The 22,197-nt window shown below is 44.2% G+C and overlaps 1 protein-coding gene across 1 annotated transcript in view; it reads right to left on the bottom strand.

Moving 5' to 3' along the window:
• LOC137561360 (uncharacterized) overlaps positions 1-22,197 on the bottom strand; it is a 122,987-nt gene that overhangs the window by 24,126 nt on the left and 76,664 nt on the right. The window contains exon 5 of the mRNA XM_068272659.1: positions 5,811-5,908. Within this exon, the coding sequence (XP_068128760.1) occupies positions 5,811-5,908 (98 nt within the window). The remainder of the gene's footprint in view (positions 1-5,810; positions 5,909-22,197) is intronic.

Genomic DNA, 22,197 nt, shown 5'->3' with positions numbered 1-22,197 from the left:
GTCAAAAATACGAAGTCCCCCACAAATCTCAAGGAACTGAGATCATTCCTGGGGATGATGAATTATTCTCGCAAGTTCATAGATAACTATGCTGAGATTACAAAGCCGCTATTGCAGTTACTAAAGAAAGGAGTACAATGGGAATGGAATGAGTGCCATGAACAAGCTGTATCTGAGCTTAAAACAAAACTCATACAGGCCCCATGCCTTGCTTATCCAGAAGGGGGTAAACCCTTCTATGTTGAAACAGGTTTTACCGACAAGAGTGTAAGTGCAGTTCTTTTCCAAAAGCAAGAAAGACTGAATAAAATAATTGCTTATGCCAGCAAATCATTATCACCAGTTGAAGTCAAATTTAATAATTGCGAGAAGGCATTATTAGCAACTGTGTGGGCTTTGCAATATTTCAGAAGTTTTATTCAAGGTGAAAAGATCATTGTGGAAACTGCACACCAATCACTACAATATTTACAAAGTGATCAAATAAAAGAAGGGAACCTGTCAAACAGCAGGATAACCGCATGGACAATGTCCCTAATGGGATGGCCACTGGAAATCAAATATAAACAGGATACTAAAAACCCAGTAGCTCAAGGATTAGCTGAACTCCATGATTGCACCCATGTGGAACATAAAGATGAGCCACCAGAAAACGATTTTCTGGAAGAGCAATCTTTATCTCCATATAAATCATATGAAGAGGAATATTGCAAATCACTACCATGTGCATATGTTGATGGCTGTTCTTTTCACACAGAAGGAGATGAAAAGATGCTGGTTGCAGGTATCGGGATCGTATGGAATAACATATTTCCAGAGATATCTGCGGGATACAAAATTGGTCCCAAAAGTAGCCAGGTCGCAGAACTTGCTGCCGTGTATAAAGCTATACAAATGGCTATCGAACATGATCTTAAGGAGTTTGTTTTGATAACAGATTCTGAATATGTTCGGAACAGTTTTGTGGAATATTTTCCCAGTTGGAAAAGAACTAGCATGACAAGGAGTAACAAAAAGCCAGTCAAACATGGTAAATTGTTCTGTAAAATCGATGAACTTGTTAATACCCACGGTCTTACCATTTATTGGAAAAAGGTAAGGGGTCATTCGAAACACCCTGGCGCTGATAAAGATGGGAACGATTTAGCAGATTCCCTTGCTAAGAAAGCAGCCATTGATGGTGAAATCTTGGATATCAATGACCTCATGGGAACTATCGAAGTAAATGTCACCACTAGGGGGCAGGCCCAAAAGGAGTCTCAACCCAGTGTGGCAATGTGGGGTCAAGATTCTCCTAGTGAGGATCTCATTGCAAGCCAAAAGGGGGATCCCATTATTGGGTTGTTTTATAAACATATTGAAAGTCCACAGGATTATCCCATCACCGTGGAAGACTGCAGTGACAACGAAGAATTACGAATTCTGATGAAAGGTGTGTCACAATTTTCATTACAGGATGGCTTGCTAATAAGAACCTCGAAAAATGGTATTACGCAATGGGTAGTACCCGCAGCATATCGGGGTCTGATGTTACAACATGCTCATGATGCCCCGACAGCTGGTCATCGAGGAGAGAAAATAACGTATGAGTTATTGAGGGACTACGCTTACTGGCCACACATGTTACAGGATGTCAGGACATATTGCCAAGGGTGCTTGATATGCCCTCAATTCCAGCCACAAGGTCCCACTCACAGGGCACCGCTGATGAAAAGAGGCATAGCCATGCCATGGTCAGACATCCAGATCGATTTTATTGGTCCAGTAACAACATCTTCAAAAGGAAACCGGTATATGTTAACCGTAACATGCCTGTTCACTAAATGGGTAGAATGTCTACCGAGTAAAACATGCAGTTCTAGTATGTGCGCATCACTGCTCATTAACCACGTATTTTCCCGATTGGTCTTCCCCAGCGCATCGAATCTGATCGCGGAAGTCACTTCCAGTGAAGTAATGACCAAAATGTGGGAAATCCTAGGAGTAAAACGGAAGCTACACATAGCTTACCGACCAGCCTCTAGTGGTGGAGTGGAGCGTTACAATCAATCCATTGTAAATATCCTAAAAAAATTTGTTAGCGAATCAGGTAAAGACTGGGATGTCAAGCTGCCACTAGTTCTTATGGCTATTAGAGCTACTCCAAGCGCAGCAACCAAACTTTCTCCATTTGAGATGCTCACAGGTAGAAAGATGGTGTTACCCCAGCATTTGCTTTACAAAACCACAGATCATAACTTGATGAATGCAACTACTGCACATCAATATGTGGAGAACTTACGAAGACACCTCCAGCATGCCTTTGCATTTGCTCAAAGAAACATCGAGAAAGCCGCAGTCAGTACGAAAACGTACTATGACCTCAAAACTACACAAAAGGAGTATCAGATTGATGACAACGTTTATCTGTATAATTTTGCCAGACACCAGGTAAAGGAAAAGAAGTTCCTACCTTCATGGAAAGGTCCATATCCAATCACTGATAGATTGTCTCCTGTGGTTTACAAGGTTAAAATCCCTAAGGGGGATGATTTTGTTGAAAAATGGGTACATATTAATCAACTGCGTATATGTCACCCTAACTCACAGTTGCGGAGAATTGAGCAATCTTGAAATGTGTCCTAACAAATTATTTTTCTCCTGACAGGTATACATAATGATGTGTTTAATATCTACTAGACACAAAGATTTCATACCGGCGCAAAGATGCCCCACCTGACGATTGCCATCCTTTACGCAGTCCTAATCTTGGGGAAGAGTGCCGAGCTAAGTGTGATGCCAGATCCAGCATCCGTGAGGTTACCGGATACCGCGGAGTTCATCATGACCAGATAGCTGTTCCCATCCTAGAGGGTCCAGATGAGCCTAAACCCGCGATGTGTCGTTGAATGACGAGCTGATGTATCCGAGGTCCATTTGATGGAGACGCAAGTCTGATACCTGTTGCGCATCAAATACTCACAGGAGTGAGTTGTTCAAATCTTGAAGCAGATCCGGAAAATCCTTTTGTTTGAACCAAAGGCCAAAGCAGTTCATCGCTGTTACAGTCGCTGTTTGCTACCTTTGCAACAAGAGGAAACCTGTTTGTTTACAGCCGGAGTACCATTTGCCAAGTTTATTTTCCTTGAAGCGCGAAACATGAACTTCAATGTGATGAAGACAATGTTTTAAAGTCCATTTTTCCCTTTCATACTTGGATTACAAATACAAAACAAAGTTTATTCACAACGCGTTCCCACAGGAATGAAGCAAACATAAAACGTTTAATAATCCTTGTTGTTCTTTCCAGAAAGTTCACACGTTGTGAAACATTATGGAAAAAAGGGGGATGTGTCGAGATTTCCATAGGACGGAATAACGTTTTTCCGATAAACCGAACTGTACATGATCAAATAGGAATAAAATCTAATATTTCCTACCCCTAAGGTACAGAAGACAAAGACTTTCTGATGATCATGGTTATTATAGTTAACATAGGTGCATTGAATATTTAGAAATATATATGGCTTATTTTAATGTATCCTGTAATGCTGAATTGCACAATCTGTGTCTCTAAAGTGAGGTTAGCTATTAGTAACAGGCAGCCAGCTGCTGTAATGTTTGCAATAGGTAATCCCATTCACCTTACTTGAACAATGAAAGAGATAAATCTTAACTGGTTTTGTTTAAGGGTGGACTAATATCTGTATACAATGGCTCAAACCTGGCTACATTGAATGCATAAGAAGCCTTGAATGGGGGTTTGTTTTTCACAATATTTGTGCTTCCAAAGGTTACTGAGTTTTAAAACAAAAACAAGACTTAGGAAAAATATACTGGGTTGCTGCCAACGATTTTCATATTAAAAAGGTATAAAGTCATATTACAATTCCCCATCTAAGTTCAGAATGCAGACAGCACATATATGTATTATGACATATCAAGTGAGAATGTTACCTTTATTTTTCTTATAGCTGGACAAACCAGTCATAATGTGAAAATGTATACGGGTTAATATCAACGTTCTTTGAATGACTATATCTAGGATGATATGGAAATGTTACCCTTGTTGCATTATAGACCATCATATTAATGGATAGAGATATAAAACTCTGCTGACATTTATAAGGTGTTATAAAGAGAAATCCATGGTAATTTTTAAATATGGCACTATGATTTTGGATAAAATCAAATCTATCTTGGATATGATAGAAAAGGTCACTGTATCCTGAATAATGACCAGTGATCCCATCCAGATCAGCTATCCATAAGATATGAATTTTTATAACATTGATTTATTCACTGGGGGCTATAATAAAACATAGTCAAAATGTTTCCAAGTTTTCCAAAATATCCCAGTAAGAATGCGATCAGTTAGCCAACAGCACCTCCAGAGGGTGAAATCCAGGATTACACTTGGGTTAAAGATTAGTTACAGAAAACTCCCATTGATCACTCCCACTGCCTTGTGATAGGCTGGAAGATTTAATCTCCTGGGCAGGGCCATAGGTAGTGAGGGGAATAAGATGAGAGGGTTCATTCAGATCAGGAGATCACCAGCAGAAGAGGGCTCACAGGGGAATCCATGCCATCTGAATGATCACAAGCGGCCACGCCTAAAGGAATACGCCCCAGAGGCCATCTTGGTAACTATTAATAACCACTTTAGTTAGATGGCTTATTACAGCGCAGAATATCTGAACATATGATGTATTGATTGAATTTCGTTGTTTGATAGTTTATATAACTATCCGAAAGGGGGGAGCTTTTCCAAAATTGCAAATTGGAAACCACTCCCATAGGATTTACCATATGTTCATTGATAACTGGCTGTTTAACTCAGTTTTGGATAAAAGCTAGATTTCAAGCTACCTCCCCTAAGTATTGATATTTTGATATTTTGCCGCAGTATGTGCAGACCACGCCTAGCAAGGTTTAGGATGACTCAATAGATATTTGATTCCAAAATTATATATATATGTTACCCGCTTGATCTGTGTAGTAACACAGGCCAGCGGAGGTTAAAGTGTAGACAGAAGTAAAATTCCTGTCATTTATAGTTGATTGCATATCAATTGTGGGGCAACGCCCAGTCGTTATATCCACTGAGTCATCCTAAGTTTGTCATATTGAATGGTATAGCTGACATCAACCATTTTATTTTGGATAGCACATTTTGGTTTTTGACTGCGCAATTTTGATTTTTAATAGCAGCCATTTTGATTTTAATAGCAGCCATTTTGATTTTGATAGCAGCCATTTTGATTTTGATAGCAGCCATTTTGATTTTGATAGCAGCCATTTTGATTTTAATAAACAGCCATTTTGATTTTAATAGCAGCTATTTTTTTTGATTCAGCCATCTTGTCTTCACAAATTCTGTGGTAACATGGCCGGCGGCCATATTTGATGAGTCATAGCTCTGTACTATATTTGAGTTGACGGCTAATTGGTTTAAGCTTTTTGTATTGGTAAATAAGTATAATAACATTTTGATGTTTTACTGAAATTATATTATCCAGCTCATTGCTTATTATAAGAATAACCTTATGAGTCTTGTGTTAAATCAAAAGTGCAATTTTATATTGTTTTGATATTGTAATATTTATTTGATATTAATTTGATATTTTTACAAGTTGGTCTACGTTTATTTACATGTTTAAACCAGTACTGTAAAACCTCGAAAAACGAACTCATATAGTTAGGCGTGTGTTTGTATTGTTAGCTCCTCCCATTTTTTTTCAGGAGCATTACATTTTTGATTTTATATTTATTTATTTTTAACGATTTATACAAACATTGACAAAACGCCCGACACTGTCCCTCCTTACTTTGTGGCTTTCGCTTCTTTACCAGTAGAGTGACACAGGCCGCCAGGATGAGAATGGCGATGACACAGGGGACGATGATCAAGGGTTTGCCAACAGAGCTGGAATACAACAAACGAGAGACAAGTTAGGGTATTTCACAAATGAGATGCAATGACCTCTGGTGAACAATCTCTTAGCACAGCCCAGAGTACCTGAGATGAGTAAAAACAAATACCTACCTGGGGCTTCCTCCAACCCCTCCAGGCTAATCGGCCCCTCACCGGCCTCCTGTGCCGCCTGGTTCCTCGCTATGGCTCCCAGTTAGATGCAGGGCCAATGTAAGTGGCACGGGGCCCCGGGGCAAAGGTGATCCGGGGTCCTCTTACCCCCCCCCCCAAAGGTAGCCCAATGGGCCCCTAAGCCTGCTGCTACCCCTTCTCCCTGCACAATATGTGGCTGCCTTGTAATAACTCACCTATCCCATCACGCTGCTTCATCCATGCTCTGTCTCCAGCCCACTGCCTGCCTCTTTACCATGCAGCTCATTTATTTATTTAAAGAATTTATGTAGCGCCAACATATTATGCAGTGCTGTATTGTTACTGTCCCATGGAGGAGCTCACAATCTAGTCCCTACCATAGTCATATGTCTATGTATGTGTCGTGTGTAGTGCATGTATCAAAGTCTACGACTAATTTTTTTTAGGGGGAAGCCAATTAACTTATCTCTGGTTTTTTTTTTGTTTTTGGGGGGGAGGAAACCGGAGTGCCCAGAGGAAACCCACACAGACACAAGAAGAACATACAAACTCTTTGCAGATAGTGCCCTGGCTGGCATTCAAACCGGGGACCCAGCGCTGCAAGGCAAGGGCGCTAACCACTACGCCACCATGCTGGCCAGCTCATGTTATGGGTAAATAACCTGCACTGGGTCATGGAGAGAAGGCAGTCAGCGGAGGAGAGGAGGAAGTGAGAGGGAGAGAGGAGGCAGTCAGCGGGGGAGAGGAGGCAGTCAGCGGGGGAGAGGAGGCAGTCAGCGGGGGAGAGGAGGCAGTCAGTGGGGGAGAGGAGGAAGTGTGCGGGTGAGAGGAGGAAGTGTGCGGGGGAGAGGAGGCAGTCAGTGGGGGAAAGGAGGCAGTCATTGGGGAGAGGAGGCAGTCAGCGGGGGAGAGGAGGCAGTCAGCGGGGGAGCGGAGGCAGTCAGCAGGGGAGAGGAGGAAGTGATCAGGGAGAGGAGGCAGTCAGCGGAGAGGAGGCAGTCAGCAGGGGAGAGGAGGAAGTGATCGGGGAGAGGAGGCAGTCAGCGGAGGAGAGGAGGCAGTCAGTGGGGGAGAGGAGGCAGTCAGCGGAGTCAGTGGGGAGAGGAGGCAGTCAGTGGGGTAGAGGAGGCAGTCAGCAGGGGAGAGGAGGCAGTCAGCGGAGGAGAGGAGGCAGTCAGCGGAGGAGAGGAGGCAGTGGGGGAGAGGAGGCAGTCAGTGGGGGAGAGGAGGCAGTCAGCGGGGGAGAGGAGGCAGTCAGTGGGAAAAAGGAGGCAGTCAGCGGGGGAGAGGAGGCAGACAGTGGGGGAGAGGAGGCAGTCAGCGGGGGAGAGGAGGCAGTCAGTGGGGAAGAAGACACGCGGGGTGAGTCATGACAATACAGCCAGCCCCATCATGCAGGGGACTCGGGAGCAGTCAGGGGCAAGTCGCCTTACTAGAGGGTCCAGAGGTGCGGGGAGGCATTGCAGGCCACTATAATTACAAGTGGGCAATGGCAACTCTTCATGAAAATACCGCATTTTATATTTGTTTTTATTCACAAAAGGTTTTATGAATGCGGCCGGCATTCTGTAAAATAGGTGTTGTCATAGACCACACGGGCCGGTCTTTGATCAGGTCAATCACTCAGAGTCAGAAACTCAGTCTCGCTGTTGCTTTGCGCATAGATGCCCATATGTGGATTCGCAGTCTATGAACGGACTAGCCTAGAGGAGCGTCCTGACTCCGAAGGATTCACCACACATGTACAATTCAAAAGCTTGCCACCACATGTGAGTCAGCACACGACTGTAAATATATTAGCACACTGCGAACACTGTAAGACTATATTAATTTCATAGCTGTGCTATATACAGTTTTCATGTTACAGGCCGAACTCATAAACTACATTCATTTAAACCTGTTCCCTAATCGGAGCCACTGTGTCAGAGCCCTTCAGTGGACTCCTGCTGAGCTAGCTTCCCCTGGATGAAAAGACTTTTGGTGTACAATTAGCATCTGAGTGTGACCAGCCAGGACACCCTTTGATGTATTATACCAGGCTAGGTTTCACACCTCTTGGCTACTTAACAAGTCAATTCAGTGTGGGTGAGGGTTTGCTTTCACTCAGCAGAGAGGGAAAGACATCTGTTTAAAAAGAAAAAAAAATGTCTTCTGTTCTGCTGAGCAGAACGGTACAGAATCTCTAATCGTCTCGATTTCCGTATCATTCATCACAGGTGTAACTTCCGGTGAGGTAGTAGGTGGTAGTAGTAGAACACCGATCCTTGTGGTATGTTCCCAAATGAACCCATACAGTCATTCTCTGGATGTTAGCAGAGACACTCGGACCTAAACTAGTTTTTCTTTTTTATTTGGGTCTTTTGCTTAGAAAAATGTTTTATGGTTGAGAAGTTCACTATTTTTGCTGCTACGCTCCATGTAAAATGAAATACATTTAATTACAATAGGGGTAATTTCCCTGACAGATATATCTTCCCGACATGCCCTCTCTCATGCCCAATGTTGTGAATTCAAAGTTCATGTCAGAATTACCAAACATTTTTAAACCAGGCAGGGGCATTGCTAGCCCCAAACATCAGTGGCACGTGCCCCGGATCTATTCTGGGGTGCCCTGGATGTCCTCCAGGCAGTGGGGAGCAGTACTTACCTTTGGCTGCTTGGTCTCCAGATTCTGCAGACATCTTTTCTTCCGGGCTTCTATCTATAGTGTCTGATAATGAATCAGATACTAGAGCACCTAGCATCTGTTTATAGGACAGGTATGTCAAACCAGTCCTACGAGGGCCGAGGTACTCGTACATTTTTGACACAGGTCAAATCAATTGATGGGACTGAATCAGGAAAGGTGCGGTCTATCAGGTAGAACACACTCCTCTCTTTCTCAGTCCAGCCTAAACACTGGCATGGATCTGGCCCTCCAGGCCTGGAGTTCCACACCTGTGTTCTAGGATGATAGGGGGAGAATAAAGCTACAGAGGATGTCTTCAGACTTTGAGAGTGGAATCATGGGAGGGGGTCCACTAGAAGGTCAGGGAACGCTATGGGGGAACTGCCAGATAACCTGGCAGCAGGGCAACCCTCCTAGCAGAAAGCCAGACCACCCAGCATGGAAGCCAGGTAACTCTGCCTAGTTATGTTTAAGTGACACTGTTTTTGTTTTTTTTTTTGTATTAATGGAGAGGGAAGCGTCATTCAACATTTTGCAGGGCAAACCCTGAGACCGCTTTTAAGTTCATGTACATTTGAATCCACCCATGACCACACCCACATTCTGGTGCATGGCCACGCCCATTTTTTGCATGCCTTGCCCAAAAGTGCCCCAGATCTCTCAGATCGACCAACAGATAGATCCCTCTCTGATCAAATCTGATCAGAGAGGGATCGTATGGCTGCCTTTACTGCAAACAGATTGTGAATCGATTTCAGCATGAAATCGATCTTAATCTGTGAAGCTGCCGCTGCCCCCCCTGCATACATTACCTGCTCCGTCCGGTGCGACTCCCCCGGTCTCCGCTGTCTTCTTCTTCGCGCTGGGCTCCGGGTCCGGCTGGCTTCACTGAACTTACTGCCAGGGGAAGTTTAAACAGTAGAGGGCACTCTACTGTTTAAACTTCCTGCCAGGACAGGAAGTTCAGTGAAGCCAAGCCAGCCGGACCCGGAGCCCTGCGCGAAGAAGAAGACAGCGGAGACTGGGGGAGTCGCGCCAGCCGGGCAGGTAATGTATTGACGCTAGCGTCGGTCGTCGGGCATTCGAATGGCACACTCCCGACCCGCCGGCGATCGAGCAAAATCTTCCGCACGGATGGATCGACGGGAATCGACAGGAACTATTTATTTCAGATGGAAATTGATTGTTCTGTCGGCTTTTGCGCAACGATTTCACAGCAGATTCAATCACAGTGATCGAATCTGCTGTATATCGGCGGGAAAATCGTTAGGTGTATGGGCCCCTTTAGGATCCTAGCAATGCCCCTGAAAACAGGTCTAAAACATTCAGTAAAACACACATTACACCTGGTAGATCAGTCTAAACTGCTTTGTGAATTGGGCTTTGTGTACTTTGTACAGTGCTATGGAAGATGTTGGCACTACAATTCCTTGATAGTAAACTTCATGGGACCGGTAAAAATGGTGTACAGTCATAGTCGAGTACATAAAGTATACTACTGTACTGGAACTTAATTTAGTGAATAATTGGGAGTCATTTTCTCTTTTCAATGTTTAAGAAAGCGAGCACAGACTAAACTAGATCACAAAGCACAGTGCCCAATATGCAGGGATTTGCATGCGATATTCACACAACTGCTTGCCCAGGATGCATAGGTCTCATCAGTTAATGCACAGCACTGATTTTGTGCTCCTCTGTCCACATGTCTGTGCAGCCTGGTGATGCTGTAGCATTGCAGCCATGCACAAGCAAGTCACAGGTGACAGACAATTCCCTCAGTAATCGGGCAGCAGCTACACAGGAAGCTTAGGTCTCATCAGTTAATGCACAGCACTGCTTTTCTGCTCCTCTGTCCACATGTCTGTGCAGCCTGGATGATGCTGTAGCATTGCAGCCATGCACAAGCAAGTCACAGATGACAGACAATTCCCTCAGTAATCGGGCAGCAGCGTACACAGGCAGCATAGGTCTCACCAGGTAATGTAGGTACAGTACTGATAGTGTGCTCCTCTGTCCACATTTCTGTGCAGCCTGGATGATGCTGTAGTGTTGCAGCCATGCACAAGCAAGTCACAGGTGACAGGTGATTCCCTCAGTAATCAGACAGCAGCTTACACAGGAAGCATAGGCCTCACCAGGTAATGCAGATACAGCACTGATAGTGTGCTCCTCTGTGCAGCCTGGATGATGCTGTAGTGTTGCAGCCATGCACAAGCAAGTCACAGGTGACAGGCGATTCCCTCAGTAATCAGACAGCAGCTTACACATGAAGCATAGGTCTCACCGGCTGGGGCATTTGAGGTACGCAGGCCCAGAGTAGTGTGCTGATAGCAAGTGGCTGCCAGCCCCGCCCTCCACAGCTCATGTGTCTCCGGGTGATGTATGCTGCATGTGCCCGCCCAGTTTCCACTAAAGCTGCATACCGAATACCACAGGGGCCAAAAAACAGGTTAACTATAACAGAAGTTCTATTATATGCAGATTTACTATACCAGATGTTACTCCCATATACTACCTATAATGGGCTTGGCCGGGACCTGAACATTAGTATATACTGTATATAGTGGGAGAGCGCGTCTGGCCGAGCCACACATGCTAGAGATGGGCCAAATGTCAAATTTTTGGTTTGTGAACTTCTATAGCAAATTTCCTTAAAATTTTGTGAATCTACTATTCACAGCGGACTCCATAGACTTACATGGCAAGCCAATGGCCACTGACTTTAGCGGTTAATAACAAAGCACCTTTATGTGCTAGACCCCCTGGAAACCCCCTGGAGCCGCAACGCTTTGGCCAGGGATTGCTATACAGCCGCAATATGGCTGTATAAAGATTACTTTACCTATTTTTATAACTTTTTTTATGTTCAGTGTGGGAAATTTAAAAAAAAAATGATGTGGGGTCTCCACTCCCAAGCCTCTTTAACCCCTTGTCCCCTGGGCTGGGGTAGCCAGAATGTGGAGCCCCGGCCAAATAAGGGTTCACACCCTGAGCTATACCAGCTTGCATTGTCCATGGTATAAGGGGGCTCTGGGGGGAGGAGCGGCCATGCCTCCCCCCCCCCCTCCGGAGCCCTTGTCCAATCTATGCTCCAGGAGTAGGTGGGGGCCGACAATGCCCTGGGGGGGGGGTTCATGGTGGCATCTGGGAGTCCCCTTTAAGAAGGGACCCCCAGATGTCCACCCCCCTCCCAGGAAAAATGAGTTTAGGGGTACAAAGTACCTCATACCCATTTCCACAAAGGGTTAAATTAAATAAAAACACAACAACGAGAACAGTCCTTTAATATTCTTAATTAACCAGAATAAGTACTGTACTTTTAAAAAAGAGTTCCCCCGTCAATATCCTCAGAAAACTCCCATGCCAATATCCTCTATCTTGCGACATTCATTAAGTTGATTGAAGATTTCCACGCACCCGACGCTACACCACCGCTCAGCTTTGCTATACTTAGTATAGCTGATCTCAAGGCATCTTTAAATTTGGCTCCAAGGCTCCCTTACTTTTTTAAAGTTACAGGTAAGTATTTATGGTTAATTAAGAATATTAAAGGACTTTTCTCGTTGTTGCGTTTTTGTTTCAATTAACCCTTTGTGAAAATGGGTAAGGGGTACTTTGTACCCTTATACTAATTTCTCCTGGGAGGGGGACAGGCATCTGGGGGACTCCCAGATGCCACCATGAACCCTCCCCCAGGGTGTTGTCGGCCCCACCTCCTCCTGGGGCACCGGAGGTGGGGAAGAGCCCCTTGTCTATGGATTGGACAAGGGCTCAGGGGGGGAGGCGGAGGTTTGGCCGCCTCTCTCCCCCGGATCCCCCCATACCATGGACCATGCAGGCTGGTATAGCTCAGGGTGCGAAGCCCCACTCGGGCGAGGCTCCGCATTCTGGCTATCTCAGCCTGCATGTGAGACAAGGGGTTAAAGAAGGTCGGAAGGGGGGACCCCACGTCATTTTAAAAAAAAAATTCTCACACTCTGAACATATAAAAAAATATTTTAAAAAGAGAGGCCTCAAGGGGGCTTAGGGAAGCCCCAGGTAAGTATAGAACCTGAGATGTCTTTCATCTCAGGTTCCCCTTAAGAAAAAAGACAGAGTGGGGTCCCCCCTCCCGAGCCTCTTTAACCCCTTGTCACCCTTGTAGGCTGGTATATGGACCCCGGACTGTGTGGGGCTCTGCACTCTGTGCTATACCATCCCACATGGTCCATAGTATGGGGGTGCTCTGAAAAAGAGGGGTGGCACCTCTCCCCCAAAGACCTTGTCCAATCCCCCCTCCAGTGCCCAGGAGGAAGGTGGGTGTAACTACCCCCAAGCTTGTGCCCAACCCCACCCAAGTGAAATGGGTATAGGGGTACTATTGTACTCCTTACCCATGTCCATAAAGTGTTAAAAATAAAAGCATAACCACAAAAAAGTATTTCTTGCGGGTATGTCTTTATTTCATTTTTAACTCTTTGTAGAAAAGAGGAAGGGTTCTCCCATACGAAGCAGGTAAAAAGGGCACCAGAGGCCCTACAAACAGCACTACCATAAGCACCAATGTTAAACGCAGTTATTAGCAGCTATAAATGGTAATTTGAACCCACTATTCTAGCTGCTATTTACCGTATATACTGTTTATAGCCTCTTATAGTCGCTATTTGCTGATTATAGGTTCTGTGTGACAGTAGGGTGAGGTTACAACATAGGAAAATATTGGTAATATTATGAAGTCCAGCAGGTTTGTGAAGATCGTGAAGCCAAGTCAATCATGTTACATAAGGAGTCACGAATCCCATTCCACAATTTAAACCTTCTGTTATTGTTTTGAACATTTTCATAAATTTGTACTTAGAAATCTTTCTTGATTGTTCATTTTTTCTACCTACATAATTTGATTGGCTAACACGGTACAGAAACTTTTTTTGCAATTACCAAAATTCTATGAGTTATGAATGGCTATCTCTGGCGCGCTGTTTATGAGCTCCTTTTTTACATGTACACACTTCCGTACCTTGTCACCTGAGTAGGGGGCGGACATCTGGGGGTCAGAATAGGTGACAAGAGGTTAAAGAGGCTCAGGAGAGGGGACCCCACACTGTCCATTTTAGTGTATAAAATGTGTATAAAGTTCTCAGAACGCATCAGCAACAGAACTTGGTTGTCTAATGGTCCCCCCACCCCCTAGAACATCCCCTGGTGGTCCTCCCATAGTATTCCTTTGTGTTCTATCCCCCCCCCCCCCCACATACACAATATTCCCTGGTGGTCTAATTCCATCCCCCACAATATTCCTGGATGGTAAAGTTTTCTTCTAGAACAGTGGTTCTCAAACGATGACCCGTGGGCTGAAAGTGGCCCGCCGAGGCTTTTTCACTGGCCCCCCAAAAACAAAATGTATAACTTATAGATGTGGCCCACGGCACCTTTAATTATCAGTTGCTTGCATATAGAATAGCAGTGCTGGCAGCCTGGCACCACCCATCCTCATACTGTAGCAGCCAGCGAGCAGTAATTTGCTGGCTTCCAATTCTGCATCAGACACTGCTGTCAAACTGGAGGACAGGTTGTCATCTGGGTATGCTTCACTGTCACAAAGACGTTCTTCATGCACCGCATGGCTGGTGCTGGGAGGTCTCCTCTGGGCATGATTGGGGGGAATCAATACCTAGATTCAATGTAATGTTTATTTTTTAACATTTTATGTATGTTGCGGCCCCTGGGCAGTCTGAAGTATGTTGACCCAGCCCTTGACCTAAAAAGTTTGGAGACCCCTGATCAAGGAGATCACTTTTCATCTTCTGTTTAATCACTTCCTGAACACCCATCGGCAGCAGATAGTGGCTGCGCTTGTGCAAGTATGTACATACCATTACGATCATGTCTCCTGCAAAACAGATCATTATAAAATGTTTGTTTTGCAGGAAGTGGTTAAAATAACTTTTGCACTCTGCACCTGAAAATATGCCAAAAAAGTTGGTAAAAAAGTACTATCAAAATTATTCGGAGTATTTTCTTGCCTCCTGGTGGCTTAGAAGGCATTTTATTAATATGTGAAGGCCTGACTCTTAATTCACTCAAGCGTTACGCCGTTCAGGAGGTTATGTTACTTTTTGCCCGATAGTTAACTAATTGTTCCAAATGACTGTAAAGCATAGCTGGCACTAGGCTAGCTAGCTAGTAAAGGTGTTGGGTGTCAGGAATATATTGGGGTGCTGATGCTGTTAAGGATAATACAGTAATATATTTTCATTTTCCCATTTTTATATCTGCTGTGGTATGTCAAAGGTGTAGATATGCAGGCTAGATTCATGGACTGTTCATGTATTTGTGTGGGTGGGTCACTAGACCTACATTTGCATCTAAAGAGGTCTTCAGTGAATAAGACCAGTCACCTTCAATAGGCAAGGAAGCAGCTCATTAGGCCACTAGCAGTCACTTTTGATCTGCTGTCCCAGGTGTGATTGTCTGCGTCTGTCTACAGGCAATTACAGGCAAACTGCTACCTGTAACCAAATTGCAATCTTTTCATGTATGTGCTAAAATACACTTTAACCTAGGAAATAATGTTGAGGAAGCCTTTTGATGTCTGGTAGGATACAATCTTACCTATTGAATCTGCCAACTTCATAGGCTATCAGGAAACTCGGTAATTTACATAGCACAGCCTGATGCAATGTTGAAAAGCCTCACTACAATCTTTTGATGTATAGACTTTTTACCTGCGGGAATGTTGAGGAAGCGTTAATCAATTGTCACCTGCCGTGGGGGAAGTCCTTTTTAATGATCTGAGAACTGAGACAGGAAAGGATATGACGCGTGTTATGTAGGAAATTGAATTATTCCTGGATATGGACATGTGAGTGGCCTCAGGCCATCCAGGGGACTATATAATCCCAGCTTGGGACTGTCACAAATCGTAGTTCTTGGAGGTAGCTCACACGGCTAGAACTAACCTGGTTCCTGACCAGAAGTGCGTACCCCCCGCAACAACGCCAGATCGATCCGCTGGTACGTTTATTTCCCGTTTATTTTGGAAAGCAAAATCGCTTTTGTGTGTATCTTTTTGTATATCTTAATTTTGTAACTTTTTTACTTTGTTTTTTGTAATCTTTTGTATATATTCCGTTCTGCATTGTTACATGTTTTTCTGGAATATTAAATTATTATTTAATAAGCTTGACTTCTGCCGTACTAAACTAACACTCATAGCCTAGAGGAGACTGCAGTGTAGCTGTGTATAAGTCCATGCCTAATTGTATGTTTGAGCAACACTACCATATGAAATTGTAATTGCATTGTGTGTGGGGGGCACTCCTGCGCTCGACAGCCGAGTGGGAAGTCTAACAGTATCGTTCGGAATGACTGTTAGTGGTTTTGCTGCACGACAGTGTAACTTGCATTACAAATCATTGTCTGATTGTGCTGTGTTACTGTACAACTGTACTGTGTGTGTGGGTGCGTGGCGTTCTCGTATTCGGCCTAAGCGCAAAGCTGACCCAAATACGAAAACGCAGATTGCGTGTTTAGCCCTCGACAGCTGAGGGGACGTGTCTAGCAACGCTAGTGGTGGCAGTGGGAAGTGTTTGAGGGGTTCCAGCCTTGTTTGTAGCTTAAATAAGGCTGTTCCCCGCTTAATCTGGTCAAACCCGCAGTCGGGAACAGTATACGCAGGCGTGCCGCGGGCCGGTTCCTGACATTGGGCACCCCCGATCCCCGCCGCTGCCCCATTAATACACTACCCAGCCTGGATCCAGCGATCGGCGCAGCCCGCATAGTATTCACTATGGGGAGGATCACATATGACATCATGACGTCGCCGACGTCATGTGCAAACCCGATCCTCCCCATAGAGACATCCCGAAGCTGTGCAGGGAGGCTGCGCGATTGTTGGATTCAGGGGGGTAATGTATAAACGGGGGGATCACGTGGGATTGCAGGGGAGTGGCGGGTGCCCAACACTTTTACTAGCTAGCCTACAGTAGTGTTAGCTAAAGGATTTACAGTCATTTGCAACAATTATTTAATTATGGGGGACTCCTGGGGCCGCAGAGCGGTATGCCTGATACAGTGTCGGGCATACCGCTAAGGAGGTTCATTTAATTATAATTAACTTACTTACTCCTGACACTCTCCTGCTGTTTCTTGTGTTTGGAGCCTCTCCTGTTTCTAGTCCTTTTTAATATCCAACTGCTCTGCCCGGCAAATCCTCTCTAGGAAGCACCTGTGACCGTGCATGAGAGCCTTTCAACTTACATGTGAGAATTATGAACTGCACATGCCCTGTAGAGGAAAATTCTCATGCACAAAAGAAAGAAGCCGTGCACAAGCGCTTTATTCTCATGCACAAAAGAAAGAAGTCATGCACAAGCGCTTTATTCTCATGCACAAAAGAAAGAAGTCATGCACAAGCGCTTTATTCTCATGCACAAAAGAAAGAAGTCATGCACAAGCGCTTTATTCTCATGCATGCACAAAAGAAAGAAGTCATGCACAAGCGCTTTATTCTCATGCACAAAAGAAAGAAGTCATGCACAAGCGCTTTATTCTCATGCATGCACAAAAGAAAGAAGTCATGCACAAGCGCTTTATTCTCATGCATGCACAAAAGAAAGAAGTCATGCACAAGCGCTTTATTATCATGCACAAAAGAAAGAAGTCATGCACAAGCGCTTTATTCTCATGCACAAAAGAAAGAAGTCATGCACAAGCGTTTTATTCTCATGCACAAAAGAAAGAAGTCATGCACAAGCGCTTTATTCTCATGCACAAAAGAAAGAAGTCATGCACAAGCGCTTTATTCTCATGCATGCACAAAAGAAAGAAGTCATGCACAAGCGCTTTATTCTCATGCACAAAAGAAAGAAGTCATGCACAAGCGCTTTATTCTCATGCACAAAAGAAAGAAGTCATGCACAAGCGCTTTATTCTCATACATGCACAAAAGAAAGAAGTCATGCACAAGCGCTTTATTCTCATACACAAAAGAAAGAAGTCATGCACAAGCGCTTTATTCTCATGCACAAAAGAAAGAAGTCATGCACAAGCGCTTTATTCTCATGCACAAAAGAAAGAAGTCATGCACAAGCGCTTTATTCTCATGCACAAAAGAAAGAAGTCATGCACAAGCGCTTTATTATCATGCACAAAAGAAAGAAGTCATGCACAAGCGCTTTACTCTCATGCACAAAAGAAAGAAGTCATGCACAAGCGCTTTATTTTCATGCACAAAAGAAAGAAGTCATGCACAAGCGCTTTACTCTCATGCACAAAAGAAAGAAGTCATGCACAAGCGCTTTATTCTCATGCACAAAAGTAAGAAGCCGCGCACAAGCGCTTTACTCTCATGCACAAAAGAAAGAAGTCATGCACAAGCGCTTTATTCTCATGCACAAAAGAAAGAAGTCATGCACAGGCGCTTTATTCTCATGCATAAAAGAAAGAAGTCATGCACAAGCGCTTTACTCTCATGCACAAAAGAAAGAAGTCATGCACAAGCGCTTTATTCTCATGCACAAAAGAAAGAAGTCATGCACAAGCGCTTTATTCTCATGCACAAAAGAAAGAAGTCATGCACAAGCGCTTTACTCTCATGCACAAAAGAAAGAAGTCATGCACAAGCGCTTTATTCTCATGCACAAAAGAAAGAAGTCATGCACAAGCGCTTTATTCTCATGCACAAAAGAAAGAAGTCATGCACAAGCCCTTTACTCTCATGCACAAAAGTAAGAAGCCATGCACAAGCGCTTTACTCTCATGCACAAAAGTAAGAAGCCATGCACAAGCGCTTTACTCTCATGCACAAAAGTAAGAAGCCGTGCACAAGCACTTTACTCTCATGCACAAAAGTAAGAAGCCATGCACAAGCGCTTTATTCTCATGCACAAAAGTAAGAAGCCATGCACAAGCCCTTTACTCTCATGCACAAAAGTAAGAAGCCATGCACAAGCGCTTTACTCTCATGCACAAAAGTAAGAAGCCATGCACAAGCGCTTTATTCTCATGCACAAAAGTAAGAAGCCATGCACAAGCGCTTTACTCTCATGCACAAAAGTAAGAAGCCATGCACAAGCGCTTTATTCTTATGCACAAAAGTAAGAAGCCATGCACAAGCCCCTTACTCTCATGCACAAAAGTAAGAAGCCATGCACAAGCCCCTTACTCTCATGCACAAAAGAAAGAAGCCGTGCGCAAGCACTTTATCTTACTGGGCATCTGTGGTTCAGATCTTGCGCATGCCCAGTTTAGATATATCTCTGCTCATTGCCCAATGAACAGGAAGCTTAGTGTTTCCACCCCTCCCGTTAGACTGTAAGCCTCTGGCAGGGTCCTCCACTCCCTAGTGTAATCTACAGGATCATGTGCTCCTTTCCTATGACAGCATCGTACTTGTATCACTGGACCTACCTAACCAGCCCAAATCACATGATCATGTATCTTGTACCCTCTCCCTTCCCTAGTGTATTCTACATGATGGTGTGCTCCTTTCCTATGACAGCATCATACTTGTATCACTGGACCTACCTAACCAGCCCAAATCACATGATCATGTCTCTTGTACCCTCTCCCTTCCCTAGTGTATTCTACATGATTGTGTGCTCCTTTCCTATGACAGCCTGTACTTGTATTACTGGGCCTACCTAACCAGCCCAAATCACATGATCATGTATCTTGTACCCTCTCCCTTCCCTAGTGTATTCTACATGATCATGTGCTTCTTTCCTATGACTGCCTCGTACTTGTATTACTGGCCTACCTAACCTGCCCCAGTCACATGATCATGTATCCTTTACCCTCTCCCTTCCCTAGTGTATTCTACATGATAGTGTGCTCCTTTCCTATGACAGCCTCGTACTTGTATTACTGGGCCTACCTAACCAGCCCAAATCACATGATCATGTATCTTGTACCCTCTCCCTTCCCTAGTGTATTCTACATGATTGTGTGCTCCTTTCCTATGACAGCCTCATACTTGTATTACTGGGCCTACCTAACCAGCCCAAATCACATGATCATGTATCTTGTACCCTCTCCCTTCCCTAGTGTATTCTACATGATCATGTGCTCCTTTCCTATGACCACCTCGTACTTGTATTACTGGACCTACCTAACCAGCCCAAATCACATGATCATGTATCTTGTACCCTCTCCCTTTCCTAGTGTATTCTACATGATGGTGTGCTCCTTTCCTATGACAGCCTCATACTTGTATTACTGGACCAACCTAACCAGCCCTAAATCACATGACCATGTATCTTGTAACCTCTCCCTTCCCTAGTGTATTCTACATGATCATGTGCTTCTTTCCTATGACAGCCTCATACTTGTATTACTGGGCCTACCTAACCAGCCCTAAATCACATGACCATGTATCTTGTACCCTCTCCCTTCCCTAGTGTATTCTACATGATCATGTGTTCCTTTCCTATGATAGCCTTGTACTCTTATTACTGGGCCTACCTAACCAGCTTAAATCACATGATCATGTATCTTGTACCCTCTCCCTTCCCTAGTGTATTCTACATGATCGTGTGCTCCTTTCCTATGACAGCCTCATACTTGTATTACTGGACCTACCTAACCAGCCCTAAATCACATGACCATGTATCTTGTAACCTCTCCCTTCCCTAGTGTATTCTACATGATCATGTGCTTCTTTCCTATGACAGCCTCATACTTGTATTACTGGGCCTACCTAACCAGCCCTAAATCACATGACCATGTATCTTGTACCCTCTCCCTTCCCTAGTGTATTCTACATGATCGTGTGCTCCTTTCCTATGACAGCCTCATACTTGTATTACTGGACCTACCTAACCAGCCCAAATCACATGATCATGTATCTTGTACCCTCTCCCTTCCCTAGTGTATTCTACATGATCGTGTGCTCCTTTCCTATGACTGCCTCATACTTGTATTACTGGGCCTACCTAACCAGCCCAAATCACATGATCATGTATCTTGTACCCTCTCCCTTCCCTAGTGTATTCTACATGATCGTGTGCTCCTTTCCTATGACAGCCTCATACTTGTATTACTGGGCCTACCTAACCAGCCCAAATCACATAATCATGTATCTTGTACCCTCTCCCTTCCCTAGTGTATTCTACATGATCGTGTGCTCCTTTCCTATGACAGCCTCATACTTGTATTACTGGACCTACCTAACCAGCCCAAATCACATGATCATGTATCTTGTACCCTCTCCCTTCCCTAGTGTATTATACATGATTGTGTGCTCCTTTCCTATAACTGCCTCGTACTTGTATTACTGGGCCTACCTAACCAGCCCTAATCACATGATCATGTATCTTGTACCCTCTCCCTTCCCTAGTGTATTCTACATGATTGTGTGCTCCTTTCCTATGACAGCCTCATACTTGTATTACTGGACCTACCTAACCAGCCCTAAATCACATGACCATGTATCTTGTAACCTCTCCCTTCCCTAGTGTATTCTACATGATCGTGTGCTCCTTTCCTATGACAGCCTCATACTTGTATTACTGGACCTACCTAACCAGCCCAAATCACATGATCATGTATCTTGTACCCTCTCCCTTCCCTAGTGTATTCTACATGATCGTGTGCTCCTTTCCTATGACAGCCTCGTACTTGTATTACTGGGCCTACCTAACCAGCCCAAATCACATGATCATGTATCTTGTACCCTCTCCCTTCCCTAGTGTATTCTACATGATCGTGTGCTCCTTTCCTATGACTGCCTCGTACTTGTATTACTGGACCTACCTAACCAGCCCAAATCACATGATCATGTATTTTGTACAATTACATGTATAACTTTTTTTTTCTATGTTGTATAACCTTATGTCTGTCATCCATGTATCATTGTATATAGTTATTGTCCATTGCTGCGTAATATGTTGGCGCTTTATAAATACAATAAATAATAATAATAACTGGGAACAGAGACACCATAAACACAACAAGCAGCAGGAAGACTGTCAGCAGTAAGTGTACCCATTTTTATTTGAAAGTTTTTAGCACTTTTTTAAGGCGTGCTTTAACTATTTAGATATTTATATGTTTTTCAAGAAGCTAATTCATTATACAGTGTATCAGGTTCCAGGTCACCCCGAGCTGTCTGGGTATTCCGTAGTAATGGTCTGTCTCCTATCCTATAGAGCCATATCAATCAATGACATTCACTGATGAGGAACAAAAAGTCTGAAACAGGCTGTCTGCATGTTGGGTTTATTTACAAGCTACCCAGGCTCATTATACACCAGCGGTTCCGGGTGTGTGCCTGGCTTTCCAGGAGCATAAAGAGAAGATTTGCATATTCGGGAGTGATGCATCATGGGAAACCACAATTAATCATTTAAAATTCAGCTGAGGTGAGAGGTATATGGAGGCTGCCATATGTATTTCCTTTTATACAATACCAATTGCCTGGCTGTCCTGCTGATCTCTGTGGCTGCAGTAGTGTCTGAATCACACGTGAAACAAGCATGCAGCTAATCTAGTCACGCTTCAG

This window comes from Hyperolius riggenbachi, chromosome 1 (genome assembly GCF_040937935.1).
Source record: "Hyperolius riggenbachi isolate aHypRig1 chromosome 1, aHypRig1.pri, whole genome shotgun sequence".
Classification (NCBI taxonomy): Eukaryota; Metazoa; Chordata; class Amphibia; order Anura; family Hyperoliidae; genus Hyperolius; species Hyperolius riggenbachi.
This window is presented reverse-complemented; position numbering and strand designations above follow the sequence as displayed.